Source organism: Drosophila sulfurigaster, chromosome 3, assembly GCF_023558435.1.
Source record: "Drosophila sulfurigaster albostrigata strain 15112-1811.04 chromosome 3, ASM2355843v2, whole genome shotgun sequence".
In the NCBI taxonomy this organism is placed as follows: Eukaryota; Metazoa; Arthropoda; class Insecta; order Diptera; family Drosophilidae; genus Drosophila; species Drosophila sulfurigaster.
The window spans coordinates 49599040-49619828 of NC_084883.1; the positions used below are offsets into that span (position 1 = coordinate 49599040).

The 20789-nt window shown below is 38.4% G+C and overlaps 4 protein-coding genes across 5 annotated transcripts in view; all 4 read right to left on the bottom strand.

Moving 5' to 3' along the window:
* LOC133840938 (supervillin) overlaps window positions 1–9613 on the bottom strand; it is a 174897-nt gene extending 165284 nt beyond the window's left edge. Inside the window, exon 1 of one of the 2 annotated variants that reach the window (XM_062273136.1) lies at window positions 8417–8852. The gene's annotated coding sequence lies outside the window, so the exon portion shown is untranslated. Of the gene's footprint in view, window positions 1–8416; window positions 8853–9591 lie in introns of those variants that run through there. The other variant, XM_062273142.1, reaches the window with a different exon arrangement.
* Window positions 9614–10384: 771 nt separating this feature from the next.
* On the bottom strand, window positions 10385–17908 carry LOC133840943 (WD repeat-containing protein 35). Its single transcript, XM_062273166.1, is given in 12 exon segments — window positions 10385–10625; window positions 10684–11461; window positions 11520–11827; window positions 11882–12496; window positions 12557–12831; window positions 15551–15654; window positions 15720–16313; window positions 16375–16540; window positions 16969–17076; window positions 17078–17406; window positions 17459–17570; window positions 17628–17908. Coding segments are annotated over 12 exon segments (3606 nt in total). The 5' UTR covers window positions 17652–17908; the 3' UTR covers window positions 10385–10432.
* LOC133844240 (uncharacterized) lies at window positions 13453–15006 on the bottom strand. Its single transcript, XM_062278150.1, has 2 exons — window positions 14167–15006; window positions 13453–14110 (listed from the first exon to the last, which is right to left on the bottom strand). Exons 1-2 carry the CDS (start codon window positions 14891–14893, stop codon window positions 13461–13463), a joined length of 1377 nt encoding a protein of 458 aa, XP_062134134.1. The 5' UTR covers window positions 14894–15006; the 3' UTR covers window positions 13453–13460.
* A 751-nt stretch (window positions 17909–18659) lies between the features above and the next one.
* On the bottom strand, window positions 18660–20661 carry LOC133840946 (uncharacterized). Its single transcript, XM_062273168.1, has 2 exons — window positions 19797–20661; window positions 18660–19736 (listed from the first exon to the last, which is right to left on the bottom strand). Exons 1-2 carry the CDS (start codon window positions 20563–20565, stop codon window positions 19057–19059), a joined length of 1449 nt encoding a protein of 482 aa, XP_062129152.1. The 5' UTR covers window positions 20566–20661; the 3' UTR covers window positions 18660–19056.
* Window positions 20662–20789: the final 128 nt, after the last annotated feature.

Here is a 20789-nt window from a genome sequence, read left to right on the forward strand (position 1 = left end):
CACAACACAACACACACAGAAATGCCACAAGAGGCACGTATTGAGGCAAGTTCTCATTGTTGTTGTTGATGTTGTTGTGGGATTTAGAAATTGTTTGTATGGGCATTTATGTTAATTTGTTGGCCAGTTCAAGTTAAACACGCTGACAAAACTCTATCCGCCAAAGTACCAGAGTTACTTAGTGATAGAGAGCCAATCCTTGACAGCGCTGACAACTTCTTGAGACAGTCAACTCTACATAAAAACAATCGCATGAGGTGTGTCATGTTATTGTTATTATTGTTTTTGCAATTTAATTGCCAACTTACATTTATGCAAATTCTGTAATAAGCATTTTGCTCCGGCTGCATTTGCAATGATATGCCTCTTAAAACAAAAGACTCAACAGCGACTCAACATGTAAATCTTTTTTTAAGGCGCGAAACGTTTTTCCACAACCCACGCACAACAACAATTACTCCTAACTCGAGCTAAAAAAAAACGAGTTTGGATTGTGAACTTGAATGAAATGCTAAGCTCGAATTGGGTTACAGACAAACAATCCTCTAGCCTGTAATTACTCCAAAAATAATCATAATCATACACAACCATTGTCTCACTCCACATGCTGACAGAGTCTAATAGCTCATGTCTCACAGCGGAAACGTCTTTTGATAAAGCTATACATGAATCAAGACCTTGTATTACCATCTATCACTCACAAAGTTAAATCATAAATTCATTAAAAGTGTTAGTATGATTTCTTATATTGCCAAGTTCACATAAATAAAGTACAAATATGTTTTCTACATTTGCCTCTTTAAATAAATATTAGCACTCTTTGGGAAAAATTCCAAGAATTTCTCAAAAACAACCTGATTGCAATCAAATTGAGTTCAGTATCATTAGTCGATATCGAAACTAGTTTAAGACTCATCATCATCATCGAGTGAAACTCGTCGTCTACGACAAAAAATCAATTGGGCAAGCTTAGCTCAGAAAGCAGCCCAAGAAGTCAAGCTCATTAATCTTCATTTGATTTAATATTTCGTACTAGCAATTCGTGCTTCATTAAGTTGTCCACATTCTCGCGGTCCGCCTGTCAAGGAATCGTTCAAACGAAATGTCGTAAAAAATTGAAAACGTGTGGAAGCGCATAAACTGTTTAGCAGTTGCTTTAATGGTAGTAAAATCAGCCAAAGAGAAGAATAGATTAGTTTGCTATATAGAAACTTTAATACGCTTGCTTGAATGGTGAAGAAAACTTTGTACAATATAAGTTTGAAAACAAAACTATCCGAACAGGGTCTCATTACTAATTTATAAGAAAATCGATTATAAGCATACTATCGAATGATAGAAAAATGTCGATAGTTTAAATGAAATGAATGATAAGCATAAATACGAAGATTAAGAAAGAAATCTTGTAATGAATTAGAAATAAATTTAAAAACAAACAATCAAAGTAGTCGAACTATTAATTTATGAAACTGTCGGAATAGCGTCTAACTATTAATCTATGAGGAAATCGATTATTAACATACTATCGAGTGAAAGAGTAATATCGATCATTTAAATTAAATAAATGATAGGGATAAAGGCGAGCATTAATAAAGAAATCTTATAATGATTTAGCAATAAATTTAAAAACTAAACTGTCGAAATAGATGAACAATTAATTTATAATATTATCAAATGAACTAAGATATAGATAATTTAAATAAAAGATAATAATGAAAAGTAAGAAAGAAATCTAAAAATTAAAACGAACTTTATAAAATAGAAATGTCGTAGAATTAAACTAAATGCACTTTTTATTCATTGCCAATTTTGAACTTCAAGAATGATAATGAATTTGAAAGTTGATTTAAGAAAATACCTTTTTTTTTAATTTTAACATCATATAATCATGATAGAAGATTGATTTTAGCATATTTTTTTCTGTGTTCACTTTTCTTTTGTCAAGCATCTTTTCTATGAAAAATTTGTTAAATAATTAAGCCATAAAAACATTATGACTTCAATCAAACTGACAGAAAGAGTGCAAGTGATTAATCTCAATAGATACATTGTATCTTTTTCTTAATTGCAGCGCCCTAATGAAAGTGTATTGCAACGCGCCTTTTGTTTGCGCCACAAAACAAACATTTGGATAATCAAATTTGATATGGCAGCTGTTAATTAGTTTCAATTTGAGCGTTGCAGTTAGTCAGCCTCAGCCACGTCGTAGAAATCAATCAAGCCGCCGGATCGCCACCCAAATTGAGTTAGCAAAGCAATCGAGAGATGGACAACATCCAACTTCCAACATGGAGCAAAACAATCAACTTTATCGCGAGCGCGCGCAAAAAAAAAAAAACAGAAAAAAGAAAACAAAAGTGAAGTAAAGAAAGAAAAATAAATAAAATGTAAGCCAAAGTAAAGATTAATGAACAGAAATTGAACATTAAATTGCTTGCGGTAGGCAGCAGGGGAAGTAGAGAAGAGAGGGAGAAGTGAGGTCTGAGGGGCAGGTCTCTCTCTGTATCTGTCTAGGCATATGCGAAAAATAGACTTTCACTTTCGCCTGCAGTAAGTGAAAAGCGGCGTTTTGCCATTAGACCCTAAAACCAATTCCCCAACTGAAGTCTTTCGTTTTTTTTTTTTATCGATGTGGAGTATCTTTGAGATACCCTCGATTGAACCTCACACGCAATGGAAAAGCTGCGGGCGAATTTTCCTACGCTTCTTTTGCTGTGTTGTCCCTGGCAATTGTTTTAATTGGATTGTTTATCGGTTCGTAGGAACCTCAAGGGGTGAGGGGTGTTACCATGCCAGTGGCCTATCTTACTTTTATTGACCTCAATGCCTGCCAAAATTGACTCAACGCACATGCCCCTTTTTATTGACCCAGTTCAACGGGTATCCCACAAAACCGATGCAAACCAGACAACAAACTAACGTGCTCTATATACTTAGGTAAACATGGTTTCGGTTGAGTTAGATTAACTTGGTGGGGATTTCAGGGTCATGTGAAAATCACCAAAATTCAAATAATAGACAAAGATTCATTTAAATATTTGCACAAACTATTGCTAAAGCAAAAGCGAACTGAAGTTATTTTTAAACAATAAATTTTGATGTCGTCAGTGCGTCGTTTTATTTTCGTTGTTGTTTTTTAAATTATCTCACTGTTTTTTAGTCTGCTCAACCAGAAATTAGTGTCTAGCTGGGAATTTGTTTTAAATACACACACCAGAGAATTTATGTTGCGACAAATTTTTGAATTACTACACATATTGCAATATTTTCAGAGAAAAATACCGTGAAAATTGTTTGGGATATACGCTTTAGCCAAAGGGAAGCAAGTATATATAGTATATACCCGGTATATATAGTATATGTATATTTAAGAATAGTTGCACAGACAGAAATGTTTTATATAGCACAAATTTATAGACTGTTGAGGTAAACTAATGAATTAATTATCCATAGTGGCAAGTAAACATTGTGGAAGATATTATTCTTAACTAAGAAAAGTATCTTAAATTTCTGTTCAACAATACTCTTAGTTTAGTTTGAGTTGTTTACAAGTTAGAGATGAATAATTCGGCAGTGCAAAGCACTTGGAATAATAAAAGTTATAGCATATGAATGAGGCATTTTTATTTTGTAGTAGTTATTTATGCAATAGTCTTTTAAATTTGAAAATAATTTGTTTTTAATAAGAATTTATGTTTAGTTAAAGATTTTTAGAGATGAATAATTCAGCAGAAAACTTGGAATATGAAGAAAGTATTTGATTAGTCAAGCTATCTATAATTCCTTATTAATTTGAGAATTTTGAAAAGAACTAATTCGGCAGAACTCTTTAAATATGGAAAAACTATAGTTTGGTTAAGTTATCTATAACTTCTTATTAAGAATATTATAAGTTTAGTTTCGGGATGAATAAATAATGCGACAGAACACTTGGAAAATTAAAGAAGTATTTAAAAGCTTCATGTAATGATCTCTCAAGATCCAAATTGATTCGTGAAGTTTTCTATAAATCGTTTTAAACAATACAATTCGCCTTAGTTTGAAATGTTTAGGAAGTTGATACGAAAAATAAAGCAGAACTCTTTAAATGTGAAAGAAGTATAGTTAATTTTCAGCTGTTATTCATGAGATAATCTTTTAATTTGACAATTCTATAGATTGTAAAAGTTATTTGAAATTCCCTATAAGAATATTCTCAGTTTAATTTGAGATGATCATAATTTCGTTGTGAATAATGCAACAGAAAAATGGGAATATATAAAAAAATGTACTTAAACTTTGCTATATTCATTTTTGGGCTAAATCCCTCAAAAATGCGGCGCTAACTGCAACATTTTAATCCACTGCTTTCCTATCTATTTTTTCCTTTCCTATCCATTTTTTTTTGAAAGAAATAAACTCGTAATTCTGGCGCTTCCTCAAAATATATATCGCACATGGCGCTGCTTAAGCCTTTTGCTTTCTCTGAGATACATTTATCAACATTTAACGAGCTACAATTGCGCGACAAAAATTGTCTGCAGATCGTAAGTCGACCCTGATATTATATATCTGCCTTCAGCCTCAGCTAAATAGTACCAGAGATCCCCCCAATAATAATAATATGTCACATTATTTTGGCACTTGCTGCCTGCTTTCGAGTCAAAGTCGATGCTCTGGCGTGGGAACAACAACAGCAACAACAACCAAAAGGCAGACAATATTTTAAATACAATTTTCAGCATATTTCCACGAAAATATTTATATATTTTTGTGACGGAAGTGCGACGCGTGTTTGCCCCGAAAGAAGAAAACAACCATTTACCATTTACCATTTGAAGCGACATTTCATTTTGCCGCTTGTTACACACAACATGTCATAAAACAATATAATATGCTATAATATCTGTACTATTTAGAGAGCACAAGCCCCAACCAATTGATATTTTAGCTGCGAATTGTGCATGAGTCGCGCTTTTGCCAAAAGTCTTAAATATCGATGCCAAATGCTGAGCTGCATACTAAATTATACGGCACATTTAATTTCCTTGTACGCAATCAATGAGTATATAAGCAGAGATATATATACTTTGTATACAATCAGCCTATTGTACAGATATCTGACCAGACATACGAGTAGATATGCCAAGCAAAAAGCGCTGAGCTGCATAAACAATTTGACGTCAATGCCTTTTGACTATTAGAAAGAATCGAATGGAAACAACGCATCGAGAATTGAATCGAATCGAACCGAATATTATGGATGAGTTTAAATAGATGTTATGGAGGCTTTTCCGAATGAACGCTGCTAATGTTTTTATTTGGCATATGAAAATCTGCGGCGAAAATAAATCAAAAAACAACCAAAAACACACCAAAAAAAAAAGATAAGTGAATAGACCAGAAAATAAAATGAGCTATAGGCGACTAAGAGATGCCCTGTTGAAAGCATTTAAATTTTAGGTTTATTGAAAAAGATTAATTGAAATGATAATAAAGAAGGCAGTAATAACTAACTTTTCTACCTATTATGTTAAGTTTACCAAAGTTATCTTATAATATATTGAATATTAATATGTATTTTATTTATTTAAAATTTTTTTTTACTGGAAAACTTTCAATTGAAATTTGTGAATATAGAAGTCAACTAAAATTGTGTATCAAAATAATATTATATTTATTTATAATTGTGTGTTTACTGTAATTAAATTTGCATTTGAAATGTTAAAAGAAGTCATATAAAAATATAATTGACATTAATATTTTATTTTTTATTTAGAATTTATGCTTACTGAAGAATTCTTATTCAATTGGCATTTGCAAATAAAGAAGTCGACTAATATAATTTAATTTTGTATTCATGATTTTATGTTCAATGAAGAACTTTTATAAAATTGGCATCTTGGAAGTTAAAAGTCATTTAAAAATATATTCATTTTGTTTTTTATTTTGAAAAACATTAACTAAATTAGCATTTGAGAATAAAGATGTCAGTTAAAAATATATATATTTTAGATAAATTATACCAATTATGTTATTTTAAGTTGAGTTGACGGAAGAAAATTTAATAAATTAATAAATTAGCAAGTCTGCTATACATATATTCGGTATAAGACTTGTATTTTATAACTCTTGCCAGATTTCAGACTAACTTTACATCTCATTATGCTACCTCATTTGAGCACGCGCCTTGTGTACAGGGTATTCCAAAAAAAAAGACATCAAAAAGCATTTAGAAGGCGCCTTGAACACTACGCGAATGTTAGGGCAGGATTTTTGGCAAAGGCCAGACGGCAGCTGTGTGTGTATGTGTGTGTGTGTGTGTGTTTGTAAAATTTATGACCTCAAGCATCTTTTTGGTTTACAATTTACACAGAAACAAGAAATATGCAAAAACTAAACTGCAGTCAACACTTTTTCAACCCCATACGCAACGCGCAGTTGGCCAAGAGAAATGACTCAACCAAAAGCCAACAACAGCTAACAAAGGGCGTCAAAGGGCGTTTGCCAGCAATGGCAAAAAAAGAGAGAGAGAATATGTTGGCCAACAAAATGCAACATTGAAAAGTGTACAAGAGTGCAAAGCGAAATAAAAGCAAATAGACTCGGGAACATATTTAGCTGCTGACCCTTAAAAAGCAATATTTGACATTTGTGCTCAAAAGATACATTTTACGAGCACACAAAAGAGTGCTGCTGTTTTTTTTCTGTAGACATCAGATAATACTTATGTCGTGCACTGTAGAAACTATTTCATGGGGGAATTAACTAAACCTTAGATCGATATAGAGCATTAAATGGTAATAAAAGCATTGATTGTTAATGTTAATGTTAGCAATTCAATAAATACGATTGAAGAGCTTTATTTTTACATGTAGTAATAATATATATGTACATATTATCATTAAATAAATAATTATGAGAAGGAACCCAAATAGACTCGTGCTCTGTAAAAACTATTTTATGGGGGAATAAAATATACCTTCGACCAATAAAGTGCATTCAAAGATAATCAAATATAGCAATAAAGGTAATGATTGTTAACATCAAGAATTCAATGTATGTATGTATACAATTGTTAGACTTTGACTTCGCATTCTGCAAATTGACATTTAAATTTATATCCAAATAAAGTAACCATTAAATTTGTAACACCATAGAGAATTATAGAATTCTGAAGAATTTAATGAGACAAATCAAATAAAAATAATAGTATCTACTTAAGTGTGAGACTGTAATACCCAATAAAGAATAATCAAAAAGTAATTTAATAGGATAAAGTTATTTATAAGCTATTTCAAATTTTATTATATTTTTTTTTTGACACTGTTATTTCAGTGAACCTCATATGACATCAATATTTTTTTGTTATTACCCATATTGGCTAAAATATTGAATGACCCAAAATGGAAAAACTGTTGAGTTATTTAAAGCTGTTATAACTCAATTTTGTCTTAAAGTTATTTTTAAATTCTAAACGTGTGGGTCGTAGTTGTATAGTACCATTTAGAGTAAAAAGGTATATTCGGTGAAATGATATATTATAGAACCACTTTCTGCACTACTTTCTACAACTGAATCTGTTACATTACTTTAACAGCTATTGGACAATGTTAAACACCAATCATAACATATGTACATATGTTATTTAAAGACAATACTACAATGTTATCCTCACATTACCAGCTCTGTTAATGTTAACTCCTTTTAACTCTTATTAAGTCACCCCTAAACAGCTGTTCATGTGATGCAACTTTTGCTGTTAACACTTGCATCATAAAATCGCATCATTGAAGCAGATGCACTTGGTTTTAATAAGATAAAAATGTTGCACTAAGCCTGTTAACTTTCCTTAAAAGCGATTAAATCTTAAATATTAAAAAGATTTTTAATACAATTTGAACAAAACGACAAATTTACTAATTAAATCGAAAACGAAATACAGTTCTGCAGTTCCGCCGTTAACGTTCTACTTAACAGTGGTCGCAGCTTGTCCGAAAAAATGATTTATTGTAGCATTCAATGCAAATTAGGCATATAGAACTTCTTGGCTGATGATGTTCATTTCTTTTTCAAATATATACATATATCGCAGCGGCTTTTAATTGCCGAGGCATAGATCCAATTTTAGACGGACGGCAAAAAAGTGAATGAGAACTGGCAGAGTTCTAGATACGTTGCGGATAAAACAAATTGTGTGGCTACAAGTTGAAAGTGTTACGTCTTCCCAAATAGATGGATATATAGATTCAAAGAGAGAGAGAATGAGATGGAAATCAGTTCACAACTGATGTAACAGAGATATGGAAAATGTGTAGCGGATATGCGCAGCAAATGTTTATAAACAAAACATCGGAAGGAATGAGGCCCATCAAGTGGTGTCTACAGGTGAGTGGAGATACTTCCAAAAAAATAAAGAAAATAAATGAATACTCACACTTATGGCGCGTACTGTAAAACATTTGAATGTGGCAACTCGCAAAAGTAACCCAAAACTTGTGTGGTGAAAACTATGTTCGAAATGCCGTCAGACAGTAAGTAAAAATCGTTGCTGCTCTGCTTCGTTGTGTTTGTATTTTTCTTCGACTTCTTCTAGCCGGGATTTGGTGTTGCTTTATTTTCTTTCTCTCACTGATTAGTAGTTTTGTTGTTGCCCCTTTGGGTTGTCACAGAAACACGCAACACACGACGCGCTGGGCCAGAGCACGATATTAACAGACGACAGCGAGTACATTATAAAGAGTATAGTGAACGCGCGAAAACAAAACAAAAAACGCAATAAGGAAAAGTCAACTAGTATTGATTACTATGCGAAGTTATGCGGAGTCCGTCTTTCGCTGTCTCTGACCAATGTTGTTGTTGTGACAGGCCGTAGGGCTAAATTGTTGACAATCCAATTAGCGTTGGGCTCGCTGTGTCTGAAGAAGCCGCCGTTGCTTTGCTTTGCTCGACAAAAACTGGTTAACTGGGCGTATACGCAACGCACTTTCAAAGCGGTGTATTTCACTTGAAATATTTTTTGATTTCGATAACTCGTTTAAATATATGATTTTTCTTTATTTTTTTTTGGGACTAGAAGCAACAACGACCACGGCAGCAGTGAAAACGGCACGGAAATCGTATCGGAAAATCGTTGGAAAAACTAGCCGCAAACGCGACGCGACGCGAACGAGAACACAACTAAAGTAGAACTGAATGAATGGACTTTGGGGGCAAAATGTTCGACCGGCCTAACACGAGTGGCGAGCGCTTTTCTTCTCACACTCACACTCGGGAAAAATTGGACAAAGCCACAGAAGAAAATGCTATTTTGGCCGCAAAGCAAAATGACTCAATGAGCAAACTGATGAGAGCGTGTTTTCTTTTTTGTTTATAAAAATATCAAAATGCGAGCGAGGGTGGGCAACAGATCGCTGAGGGGGCTGCGGGAAAGGGAGTAAAGCTGCTAACGCTACGCCGGCGTGCGGCAAATGAAAGTGAAATGAGTTATGATTTCCGCTTTTTCGCAAGATTCAGGCAGATTGCATAGAAAACAAGAGAGAGCGAGAGACAGAGAGAGGGAGAGCATGCAAGTTGTATAATCTGTTTGCACGTGGCGCACAGTGCACTTACCTTGACAATGCAGCATTGTAAACAGCTGTTGCAGCTTGCTCCCAGCAGCCAGTAGATGTCCTTGCAGCGCTTCCTGGGCATCCTTGACCGTATTGTTAACGCACGCACAACTCAATATCGCATTACACCAAATTCACTTTAAGCACTTTTGCTAATTTGCACTTCACTTTAAAACGCAACAACTTTTTGGCGCCAGTTGTGCCTCGCGCTTCACGAACGATTTGTTGTTGATGTTGTTGTTGTTGCTAAGAAAAGCCGCTTGGCCGCCGGTATTGAAAAAGCATCACTTACCTGAATTTTTGTTGTGCACTATGTTCTACACCTACGAATACGTAATTTAAGCCTATTTTAACACATTTATCACTGCAAAAATTATGCGCGCCGCACCAATAATAAAAAAAGCAAAATAAACAGCTGACAATCAATCGCAGCTTGCACTTTTTGTGGGGCGGAGGGGAACTTGGGGGTTTCAAGAGATACCGTGCACCGTGTGGGATTTCAACGGCGCCGGAGGCACAGATGTGACGCGAACCGTTTAGTTGCCACTTAGAACACAACGCGAACGCGCATACTTAACGTTTTTTGCGATTTCAAAATGTTTATAATTAATAAAATCAACAAACTTTGCGCAGTCGACACTTGCAGCGGGTTGGCAGCAACGCGGCTGCTTTTGCAGTGTTGGTTAACGGGCATTCAAAACACGGGGTTGCAATTCGTTCGTCAAGTGAGTAATTTTAAAGTGCCGAGTTTATTGACAATAGGTGGCGCTACAACTAAGACAAACGCAATCAGCTGTTTTGGTAAGGCTGTGGCGCCAATTACATTTATTTGAATTTAGTTTTTATGTTGCGACAGGTGGTGCTGCAATTGGGCTGTGACAAAGCGGGCAATTACGATGACGTGTTATTTCCATGGGTGATGCGCAGTGATGACACGTAGAGCATATCCAGATGTTGCTTGTTGGCTGTGTAATGGGCTTGCCCGAGGAGACACAACCCGGAAAGCGGGCGCCACATTCCATGCAAGAAGGTAAGCTATGGGATATAATTTTGGTTAGTAATAGCTTTAAATAGAAGTAAAGAAGGTACTTACTTATCGGGCACATTTTCGGCACAGCCATAGCACACCACAGTATCAACTTTGCTATCCTCGGGTTCGTTCTTCGAGAATATATTCACCGCTAGCTCCTCGTAATCTTGCTGTATCTTTTCGGGCAGAAAGTCAAGCGACTCCAGTTTCATAAACGCCTTTGAGCAGATGTCAAACGATCTGTCCGCACAACTGGCCAGCGCCATCAAACTATAAATATCCTCCACCGGCAGCACATCATCGTAATCTCGCAACCTCAACGAAGTGACCACCGCACTGTGCATGATGCCAAAGCGCAGCTGTCGCTGAGCTAATAGCATATAATGATAACCTTCAGCACAATGCCAAATACGCTCGATGAACGCGGCATCCTCCAGACTAATTGAGTCCAATAAAGTATTCCTATCGATAGCATAATCCAATTGCGGCGTTGCCACCGACTTTAGATGATCTTCGGCTAAGAGTGCAGCCAAAATATAGATCTTCTTAATGCGCAGCATGGGCGCACGTTTCTCCACCTCTTGCTCTGCCAGCTTGCAAAGCAAACGTGCTGCATCCAAGTACCTACACGCTTTGCGCTGCAGCTCAATGGATTCCGTGAGACGTCCTTCGTTCAGCAGCTGTGCTGCGTGTTTGCTGAGCAGCGTGTTCACCTCTGGCATTTGATACTTTTGTGCCAGCTCCACAGCTTGGCCCCATTGCCGCAGATTAACGCAGGCATTCACAGCGGCTTTTTGATCGCCAAACTTCAGATAAGCTTGCACAGCTTCGGAGCACATGCCTGGCAGGGAATTGAAGTTAAGATTTAGTTTGTTAAGTTAAGCAACTTTTCAACTCACCCACGGATACCAACATCTCAGCCAATTTAGTCAACAGTGGACTCTTCTCCGGCAACTTGTCCATACATTTCTCCAGCTCATCGAATAACTCCAGATGATAAAGCGCCTCCATATAACCCTCTAAATAATGCGACTTTTCATAGTATTCCTTGGCGCTCTCCCACGACTTGAGATTGGCAAAATGATGGCCAATCTCCCGCCAAGCTGTTTCCATTTGCTGATCCGAAACACCGGCGCCGCCCATGCGATAAAGCTGCACAACACGAAACCAATCGCAGAGCGTCATGCGCAGATCAATAGCCAGATCCCTAAAGTAGATAATGTTCTTAATCTTGTCAAGATCATTTCAAGTTTCTGCTCACCTGCGATCTGCATCCATGTACAACTTTTCAGCTTCATCGAACTCGCCATAGAAAGCAGCAATCTCGGCACGTTGCAGCACCTGCGAATTGATGTTGCGCAGTCGCTTGATCAGCTTGATGCCCGGATAATTGGCACAACGCACAAACGCATTCTCTGCCGTATCCAGCTCGAGTTTTTTAAGCGCCGACTCGGCAAGCAAACGCCACAAACGTGGATGCGGATTGTCCTCAATGAATTGCTTGGCATCCTCGAGTCCCACATGCTCTAAGAGATCGTCTGTGTCACGCAGCGACTTTACACGGAGTTGAATTAAATGCGAGGCATTCTGCAACTCGCCAATGCTGATGATGTCGTCCAGCAACACGCTTGTGATCTCCAGATCCTCAAAGGTGCAAATATAGCCAGAGCACGAGATGGGCTCCTCAGGATCATTGCCTCGGAAAATGTACATGCGTGTCTTTTCCATCAGCGCTAGCAACAACGGATTATCCTTCGCCCAACTCACCGCCCAAACATCCTTGCGTTCCACACGACTGAAATTGAGCTGCGTCTCCCGATTATCGTCCAGCTCCAGCAGTGTCATGACTCCCACATGATCAATAATTGCAGCGCGACTACAGAAGTTTTAAATTATTAAATTGAAGCAAAGCCAGTGCAGCATATTTTCAACTTACGTGGAATTGCAGTTGATGGCGATCTTGTGCACCTTTGAGTGCAGCGTGTGACGATTGCGAAGCGCCACATTGGCTACGCTGTATTCGTTGATGACGCCAGACTCACGAGCCACCAGCAGCAGCTTCTCTGACAAAGCAAGAGCGCAAATAGGATCGTTAACACGGCGTTGTTGGCCTTGGAGCAGATCCTTGGCCAAGTCCACGCCTGTGGGAGTGTCATCGATGTGAAAACGTTTCTCTTTGCGGGCCTTGACGCCGTGTAAATTCGATGAACTCTGTGAATTAGAGGAAGAAGTATAAGTATAAGAGTTGTATAGGAGTAGTACACTAATAATCCATACACTATGTGTGAACGAGTGGTACACGAATATATATATAAATCCATATGTTATGGAGACAATATTGTATAAGAGAAGTACGCTAATAATGTACGAGTATATGAATATCTATAAATTCGAGAGGCAAGTATACGTATATAAGATGTATAAGAGTTGTAGTAGAAGTAGAAGGAGAAGAAAAATCGAAGAAGTATACGTAATAGAAGTATTAGAAGTAGTAGAGTATACGAGTGAAAGTAGTAGAAGTATTAGAAGTAGTAGTAGAGTTTAAGAGTTGAAGTAGTAGAAGTAGTAGTGGAGTATTAGAGTTAAAGTAGTAGAAGTACTAGTAGTAGAGTATAAGAGTTAAAGTAGTAGAAGTAGTAGTGGAGTATAAGAGTTAAAGTAGTAGAAGTAATAGTAGTAGAGTATAAGAGTTAAAGTAGTATAAGTAGTAGTAGTTATAGTAGTAGTAGTATAGTAGTAGCAGAGTAGTAGTAGTAATAGAGTGATGAATTAAAAGCAATTGAAGTAGTTTAAGTGAAGTAATTAAAATTAAAATTAAAAATATTATTTTAAGACTGTTTTTATTGACAATACTTTCTGTGCACCACAAAAGTGTTGAGGAACATGTAAAGCACAAGGATCGCGACTGAATTGGGAGTAGATACAAGACTCAGATTGAGATACAAATTAGCCAAACCCGTCCATGCATTAGCCAGCAAAAAGAACATCAGTCCATGTTGATTAACCGATTCGCAAATAGTATAAGTATACACAATTTCTTTGTCCCATGTACAACACACAGTTGTCTCCTTCAAGGTTTCTTTTTCTATTTTCTTGACGGGATAAACTGTGTTTATGACGAACTCAAAGACAAACAGACAGAGAGTGAACATGCTCATGTAGATGGCAAACATCCAGCAGACGTAGCCCAAGTTGCAAGTGACGCGACAGATGCCAATCGTGTGGCTACAAATAAAAGTGAGTGACCAGCCAAGCAACGATAAACGATACGCTTTCCGCAGCTTTAAGACCATCTCCTCATAGTTGAGAAACGGTTTGAGTCTCCACCATTTGCTGACATGAATGGTGATCAAATACAAGGCCACAAAGCCAGGCACAGAGAGTGGACCCTGACGATTTAACTGAAAGAGTGTCAACGGAGGTTTCTTATCCGTTTGCACGTAGTCGGAGATGCCGTATAACAAAGCGCATTGATGGGCAAAAAGCAAAGCTGTAGGTGTGAATGTGAGATTATGATGTATGCAACGAATTCAAGTCTCTACTTACTAACACCCATGGGCAGCAACTGTGCATCGCTGTTCAGTTGATAGCCGCATAAGCTGCCAAAGAGCTTGGTAAATCCCAAGATGAAAAAGGCATTCAAATGGCGACCGTATTCGCGCTCAGCTAGATGATACTTCAACACTATGACAATCAGAGTGCGAATGCTGCAGTAACAGATCAATGGCAATGCGTCACCAAAAACTTCACGTTGCAACTCTGCTTTAGTCTTAGGTCGACGGGAAACAAATGCCATCGAAGCCACAAATAATCCAATCCCAGTATCCATAAGCTGAGCACCAAAGAATTCACTTTTGCTGTATGGTCGATAGAAGCATTTGAAGTCAACAGCCAGTATGCAAACAGATGTAATCAACTGAATCATGGATCTCATCACGGTTAAGTACTGCGGACGATGACCAAGTATAAATACGGAACGTTCCTTTGCGCGTTGCAAAGAACGTGTCTTCTGAATAAACCAAAATGCCAGCAGGCTCATCAATGCCACAAAGTGACCACTGTAATCGCTTGCAATGGTCACAAATAAGACAGTGGGCAGCACAATCAAGGTAAACTCCACCAGGTAACACAGATTTGGTTTAACTCGCATATTCAGTAGTTGTGTGGCAAGGCGAGCCAGCACAATGCCCCAGAAGATGGCCAATATGACCACGAAGGAGCCCGAAGTGTCATAGTTGGGTATCTCAATCTCAGTTATGTTAAATTTTTCCATGACTAATTAGGGAAAGCAACGAATTTTCCATAAAATACAGCCTCACAATCCTAGGAAGATTTTGTAATAAGTGTTTACTGATGACTTTAAACGAAATGTTGCTTTGTCTGTGCAAAAGATTTAAAATTTTAGTTCATATAGAGAACGGAGGTAGAGCAAGGAATATAAAGCGACTGCTAACATAAGTAAAGAACTGAAGCTATAAACAATCTACCAGCACATTCAGCAACAGTTTCATTAACGATTATTGAATACGGTTTTTGCTTTTGAACTTTTTTCAACAAAAAATTTAATATTGAAGAAAAATTAAAGCAAATTAAGCTTGAGTCTAACCTAAGAGTAGCAATGTATAATATTAAAGGAATTGAATGTGATCTCGAAAAGACAGTTTAAGTTAAATTTATAAAACACTTTTCTTGACTTAGATAACGTGAACTCAACAGTAAAGAGCCCTAAGAAGAAATTACGATAGGCTATAAGTTCATACTATAGAATTTAAAAAAAATGTGCTTCCCTTAAGACTGAATTTCTGAGACGAAGGTAAAATTTTCTCTACACAAACGACGCAGCTGATCAATGCTTTTGAAGACAGTTACAGATTGAAATCGTTTTCGACGAATTGTAGTCATAATTTAGATGACTTCTTATATCACTTACCTTAGGAGTGTGATAGTGCCAGATCAGTATCTCGTCATAAGAAGCAATTGCCACATAGCACGAGTTGATGCCCACAAAGCGTGGCTTAATATCCGTATACTTTGCTGCAATCCAAAAAGAAAAGAACTATTTAATAAACGAAGCTGCAATCATATTCCATAAAACTTACAGTCCACGGTGGTACCAATGGAGTTGCAGAGCAGCAGCTGATAGACTCTGTCATCTGGCGAAGCATTAGCGCGTCCCTCCAGCGTGCTAAGTGCAATCTCCTTGATGTTGCTACTGACACATTCCACGCCCAGCACACAATGCTCATTGCTGGCTGCCAGGCAAAGTGTTGGCTCCACTTCCTTAAGAAAGCTTTGATTCGACACTGTGTTCCAAAATGTAATCACATTCATGGGCATCGCGGTGGCGCTGCTTGTGGTGCTGCTGCCACTGTGATTGTTGCTGTTGAGAAACACAACAGTCTTCTCAAAGTAACACCAAATGTAATCCGGCCGTATGTTGGCAAAGTAGATAAACGAATCCACAGCCATGGCAATGCGCAACGATTTGCCTTCCCAACTAAGCGAGGTGATGTCGCTGCCGGGCACCTTTAAGATGCGGTAAATCCTGCCGAGTGGCGAGTAAAAGCAGACCTGATTTGTGTCTCGCAGCGGCGTTGCAGCCTCCAATGTTGTGCCGCATATGGCCAAAACGCTGCCATCGTGATTCCATTTGGCGTCCACGTTTCGCATGCCCGTATCGAAGATGGCAGGAGCTGAGAATGGCATTTAAGTTTGATATAGAACAGAGAAGTTTAAATTGGCATGTTCAGTTACCATCATCATTTTCATTACGCATGATTTGCACCTTTCCGTTCTCATAGCAAATGGCGAGCACAGGTCGATTGCGATTATTCACTGGACGTCCACTGAACCAACTGATGCTGGCAATGCGCTGCATGCGGCCTGAGCTCAGAGTGATGCACTTGATGCCCACCTTCATCTGCAAACAGAAGAGTAGAATTAAGTATTAGGAATTTTTAAAAAAGAAGTGAGAAAGCTTCTGTAGAGTTTGCTAGACTGTGAGATACCCGCTACCCATCTTAAAATATGCCAGATTAATATACCAAGCAATACTAAAATATACCAAATCAGATAATCGGTATGTTTATATATATTACTACATTTAAAATATACCATAGAGCACTAAAAATATACCTGGTTATTGGGTAGTTTTAAACAATTTCAAATACAATTAATATTGCCTTATAAGTTTTTTTTTTTTAGTTAAGGTTGCTGAAGATGTTTTATATATAAAGTCGGAAATACTTTCATCTACAAGTTACACATATTTTCTTTGGGCTCTCAACTACAAAACCCTTCTACCCTAAATGTTGTTGTTATATTTAACTTAGAAACTCCCTAACTTACCGCAAAGTTGCCTTGATTGTCATACAAATGACACTCGCCATTGGCCAGGGCAAAGAGTATCAATCGATTATCTGGACTCCATTGCACGCCCGTCAAATGTGTGTTTTTTTAGCTCCTTGCCAAAGATGCGATTGCCATCCACAGAGCCAACTATTATGGCCCCATCCTCGTAGACAATGCAGATCTTGGCACCATCCGATGTCCAACTCATGCCGGCCACAGTTGATTTCTTGCGATCGTTGGTCATTTCCTCGTACCAGGCACTCTTGTAGAGCATCCACACCATGATGACGCCATCCGTGTCCGAGGATGTCAGCTTCTGTTGTGCATCATTCCAGGTGACCACTTTGACGGACTCTTTGTGGCCATCGAGTGTTTGATTCATCGACAGGTTCGAAACGGCGGCCAGACCGCCTTTGCTCTGTCCATTGTTGGCAGCTGTAATTGGTTCATTAAAGTGAATATGCCCAGCAGAGTCTTTAGTTCTTACCCTGATCCAACTTGAGCACCTTGAGCAGTCCCTCGCTGCCGGCAACGGCAATGTAGCCTTCCTCCTTGTTCCATGCAATGCAATTCAGCTTTACATTGTTGGGAATAGCAATCTAATAAAATACTAAGTAAAAAAAACACTCATTCGAAGCAAATGCACTTGAACTTACCTTTTTACTCAGATAGACAAACATGTTTGACCTGTTTTTTTGTTGTTACGCTTTCTTACCAATTTCTTTCGCTGTTGATGCCACTTGTTTTGCTTTTGTTTTTCACCTGCGTTGCGTTGCCATGGCAATTGGATTGTTTACATTTTCACATGATGCAGGTGCGCTTGCGCTGTGTGCACTTCATTAGTGTTGCTCATAGCAACAATAATTAGCCACTATTTATATTGCAAATTTAAATTAGAACTTTTATTTACTTTTTGTTGCAGTCCGCAAAGACAACTGATTGAAGTTTTCGACGGTCAAGGATTGCAAGGCGAAGAAATTGATCTACTTCGTTCTAAAACAGTGTTGCCATATTTCTTCAACTGGATTCTAGTCGGCGAAGCTCATTTACTCCAAAATTGGTGGCAACTCCGCTGAGCACAGCTCAACAAAAATGAACCAGTTCCTTTGAAGATGCATTTTAACTCCTATGAACAAGCTCCTTGGAAGATGGTTCTTAAGAACGGATTTGCCGGCAACCTGTTGCCAATTGCAATTTGAATTGTAACATTCTCTCTAAACAAAGAAAACAATTAGATGCATTGTTTTGCCTTGAAAAAGTTTAAAAAAAAAATCTGATTTAAACTGATCAACAATTGCTATTTCACTCAGATCATTTGATATTTCCATATTGTAGATGCGCATATTCTATTAATGGCGTTCTATTTATTCATTCTCAATGCAATTTTAATAATTGACTTACCCAGTCATGCATGATAGCGCACATATTACTTGTGCAGCGTTGCAAAATTTACATTCCATGCGAGCGTCATGTTAATTGAACTTAGCAACAGCAATTGTACGATATAAATGATACTCAATAGTGCGAGCGTTGTTATCAAGTAAAAAAACAAACTACTATTTATATCATAAATATCAATTGATATTTGCAAAAAAGCACACTTCAGTCTACCTATTATATACCTATAGTCATAAATAGTGATATCGTTATCGCAATTCGCCATTGGGTACGTCATTTTTATTTGGAAGCTTAAGTTATTATCAAATCAACTTCAGTTATTATCAATATGTAATTATGAGCTTGCCGCTTCATATCATTAAGAAACCCTATGCTTGGCTTATCGGCGACTTAAAAACTCGTAGATACTACAACATTCCAAATACAAAAAAACCTTTTGTGTGATCAATCATTTTACAAAAAGTGACCTCATGATAACTCTTTTAATTTAGTGACGAGATTAGATAGAAATTAACAGACAAACTTAATATATTGACATAGTTTTTCTTAATCAAAATATTGAACATCGGTACAAAATAATAATACCCTTTTGGTAGGGTATCACAACCACCTCAATGTGTCCCCATTTTGTTTTTGGGGAACAGTCATCCACGGCGTTATCACAGCATAAGTAAATAAACAACATTTCTAGGCAATACGTATACGCCGCATGTACAGCTGGAAGACAACAAACGTGGCCAATAGCATATAGAGCAATAAAATAATGATGGAGGTAAAGTCCGATCGATCTTCCGGTGACAGAAAGATATTCACACCGCCAGTCAGCACATTAGCCAGCAGAAAAAATGTAAGTCCATTCATGTTGAGTGACTCACAGATGAGAAAAACTCCACCACCTTTATCGGGTGCCACCGTTTTGCCACTCGATGAACCCTTTTCTACGCTATCCACCAACGCAATCGATGTGTCCAGCGGCATCACGGTGCTAATGATGAAATCAAAGATGAACATCGTTAGCCAGACCATTGTGCTCGTGATGGCAATCATCCAGAAGACGTAGCCCATGTTGCAGGTGACACGTGAGATGCCCACCGCATTGGCGCCCAGGACCATGAGCAGCCAGCAGAGCAGCGCAAAGGCGCCAAAGTAACGCAGCTTTCGCACCATTTCCGCATAGCTTAGCAGCGACTTTGCCACAAGCCACCGACTGAGATAGATGGACAACATGTAGATGCACACGAAGCCGGGCAGCGAGAGCAATCCTTCGCGATTGGCGCTCAGAAAACTGTTGCGCTCCAGATCATCATCGATCACATAGTCCATGATGCCGCCAAAGGACAAACCCAGTTGATGGGTCACAAGCAAAGCTGCCAGAGTAAAGTTGTTAGTCTCTATCTTCGATTATGATCAACAGATCAAAAACTCACCCAATGCCAGCGGCAACAGCTGAAAATCATTTCGGGGCACAAAGCACAGAAGACTGCCCAGGAACTTGGTGAAGCCAAGCGTAAAAAAGGCATTCAAATGCTTGCCATACTCGCGCTCATCCTGACCATAGCCAATCAGCTCCAGCGCCAACGTGCGTGCGAATCCCAACAGTATTAAAGGCAGCGCCGAGTGCAGCAGACTTCGCTTGAGATCGGCGCAAGTACGTGGACGTCGCGACACCAATCCCATGGTGACCACAAACAAACCAATACCCGTATCCATGAGCTGAGCGCCAAACAGTCGACTCTTGCGATACGGACGATGGAAGCTCTCAAAGTCGATTGCCAGTATGCAGATCGCCGTAATCAGTTGGGTCAATGCCCGCACAATGGTCAGCACCATGGGACGTTTCCCCAGATCGAAGTGGGCTCGACATCGCGCCCGAGATAGTGAACCGGTTACCACAATGAGTCCGAGGAAACCAACAGTCACAATGCCCACAAAGACCGCACTATATCTGCTGGCCACCGTCACGAAAAGAATCCCGGGCAGGACGATCAGCGGGAACTCGACCAGGTAACATATGGTTGGACTGTACCGTGTGCAGAGGCGATGAGTGGCAACGCGTGCGATTACAATGCCTGCAAATGTGGTCAATATGACCAGCAGTGACGTGAAGCCCCGATCGATTGATTCCAGCACACGCTTATCGTAATAACGCGGTTGTGTGGTGTCGAGGTCCAACAGCGTGAGTGGTTCGCTGGCCATGGCGATTGCCGGGATACTGCTGGTGTCGCATGGCGAGAGACCCAACCAATAATCGTTGACGAAAAACGGATAGCCAACTAAATTTCTGTTTGTTATTGATAAAAACCAAAACCTACTAATCTATGTGCATTGCGCATATACTCACATAACGCTGGCGCATGATAAGCGCAACGAAGCCTATAAAATCCCACGCAATAAAATAATACAACTTTTTTGCTTAGGCG

Bases quoted from the DNA above. Each gene is read 5' to 3' on its own strand.
- LOC133844240 (XM_062278150.1), bottom strand. From the start codon at position 14,893: ATGGAAAAATTTAACATAACTGAGATTGAGATACCCAACTATGACACT. The intron at 14,111-14,166 runs GTAAGTAGAGAC...TCACACCTACAG, and splicing joins GTTGCTGCCCATGGGTGTTA to CTTTGCTTTTTGCCCATCAA.
- LOC133840946 (XM_062273168.1), bottom strand. From the start codon at position 20,565: ATGGCCAGCGAACCACTCACGCTGTTGGACCTCGACACCACACAACCG. The intron at 19,737-19,796 runs GTGAGTTTTTGA...TTACTCTGGCAG, and splicing joins GCTGTTGCCGCTGGCATTGG to CTTTGCTTGTGACCCATCAA.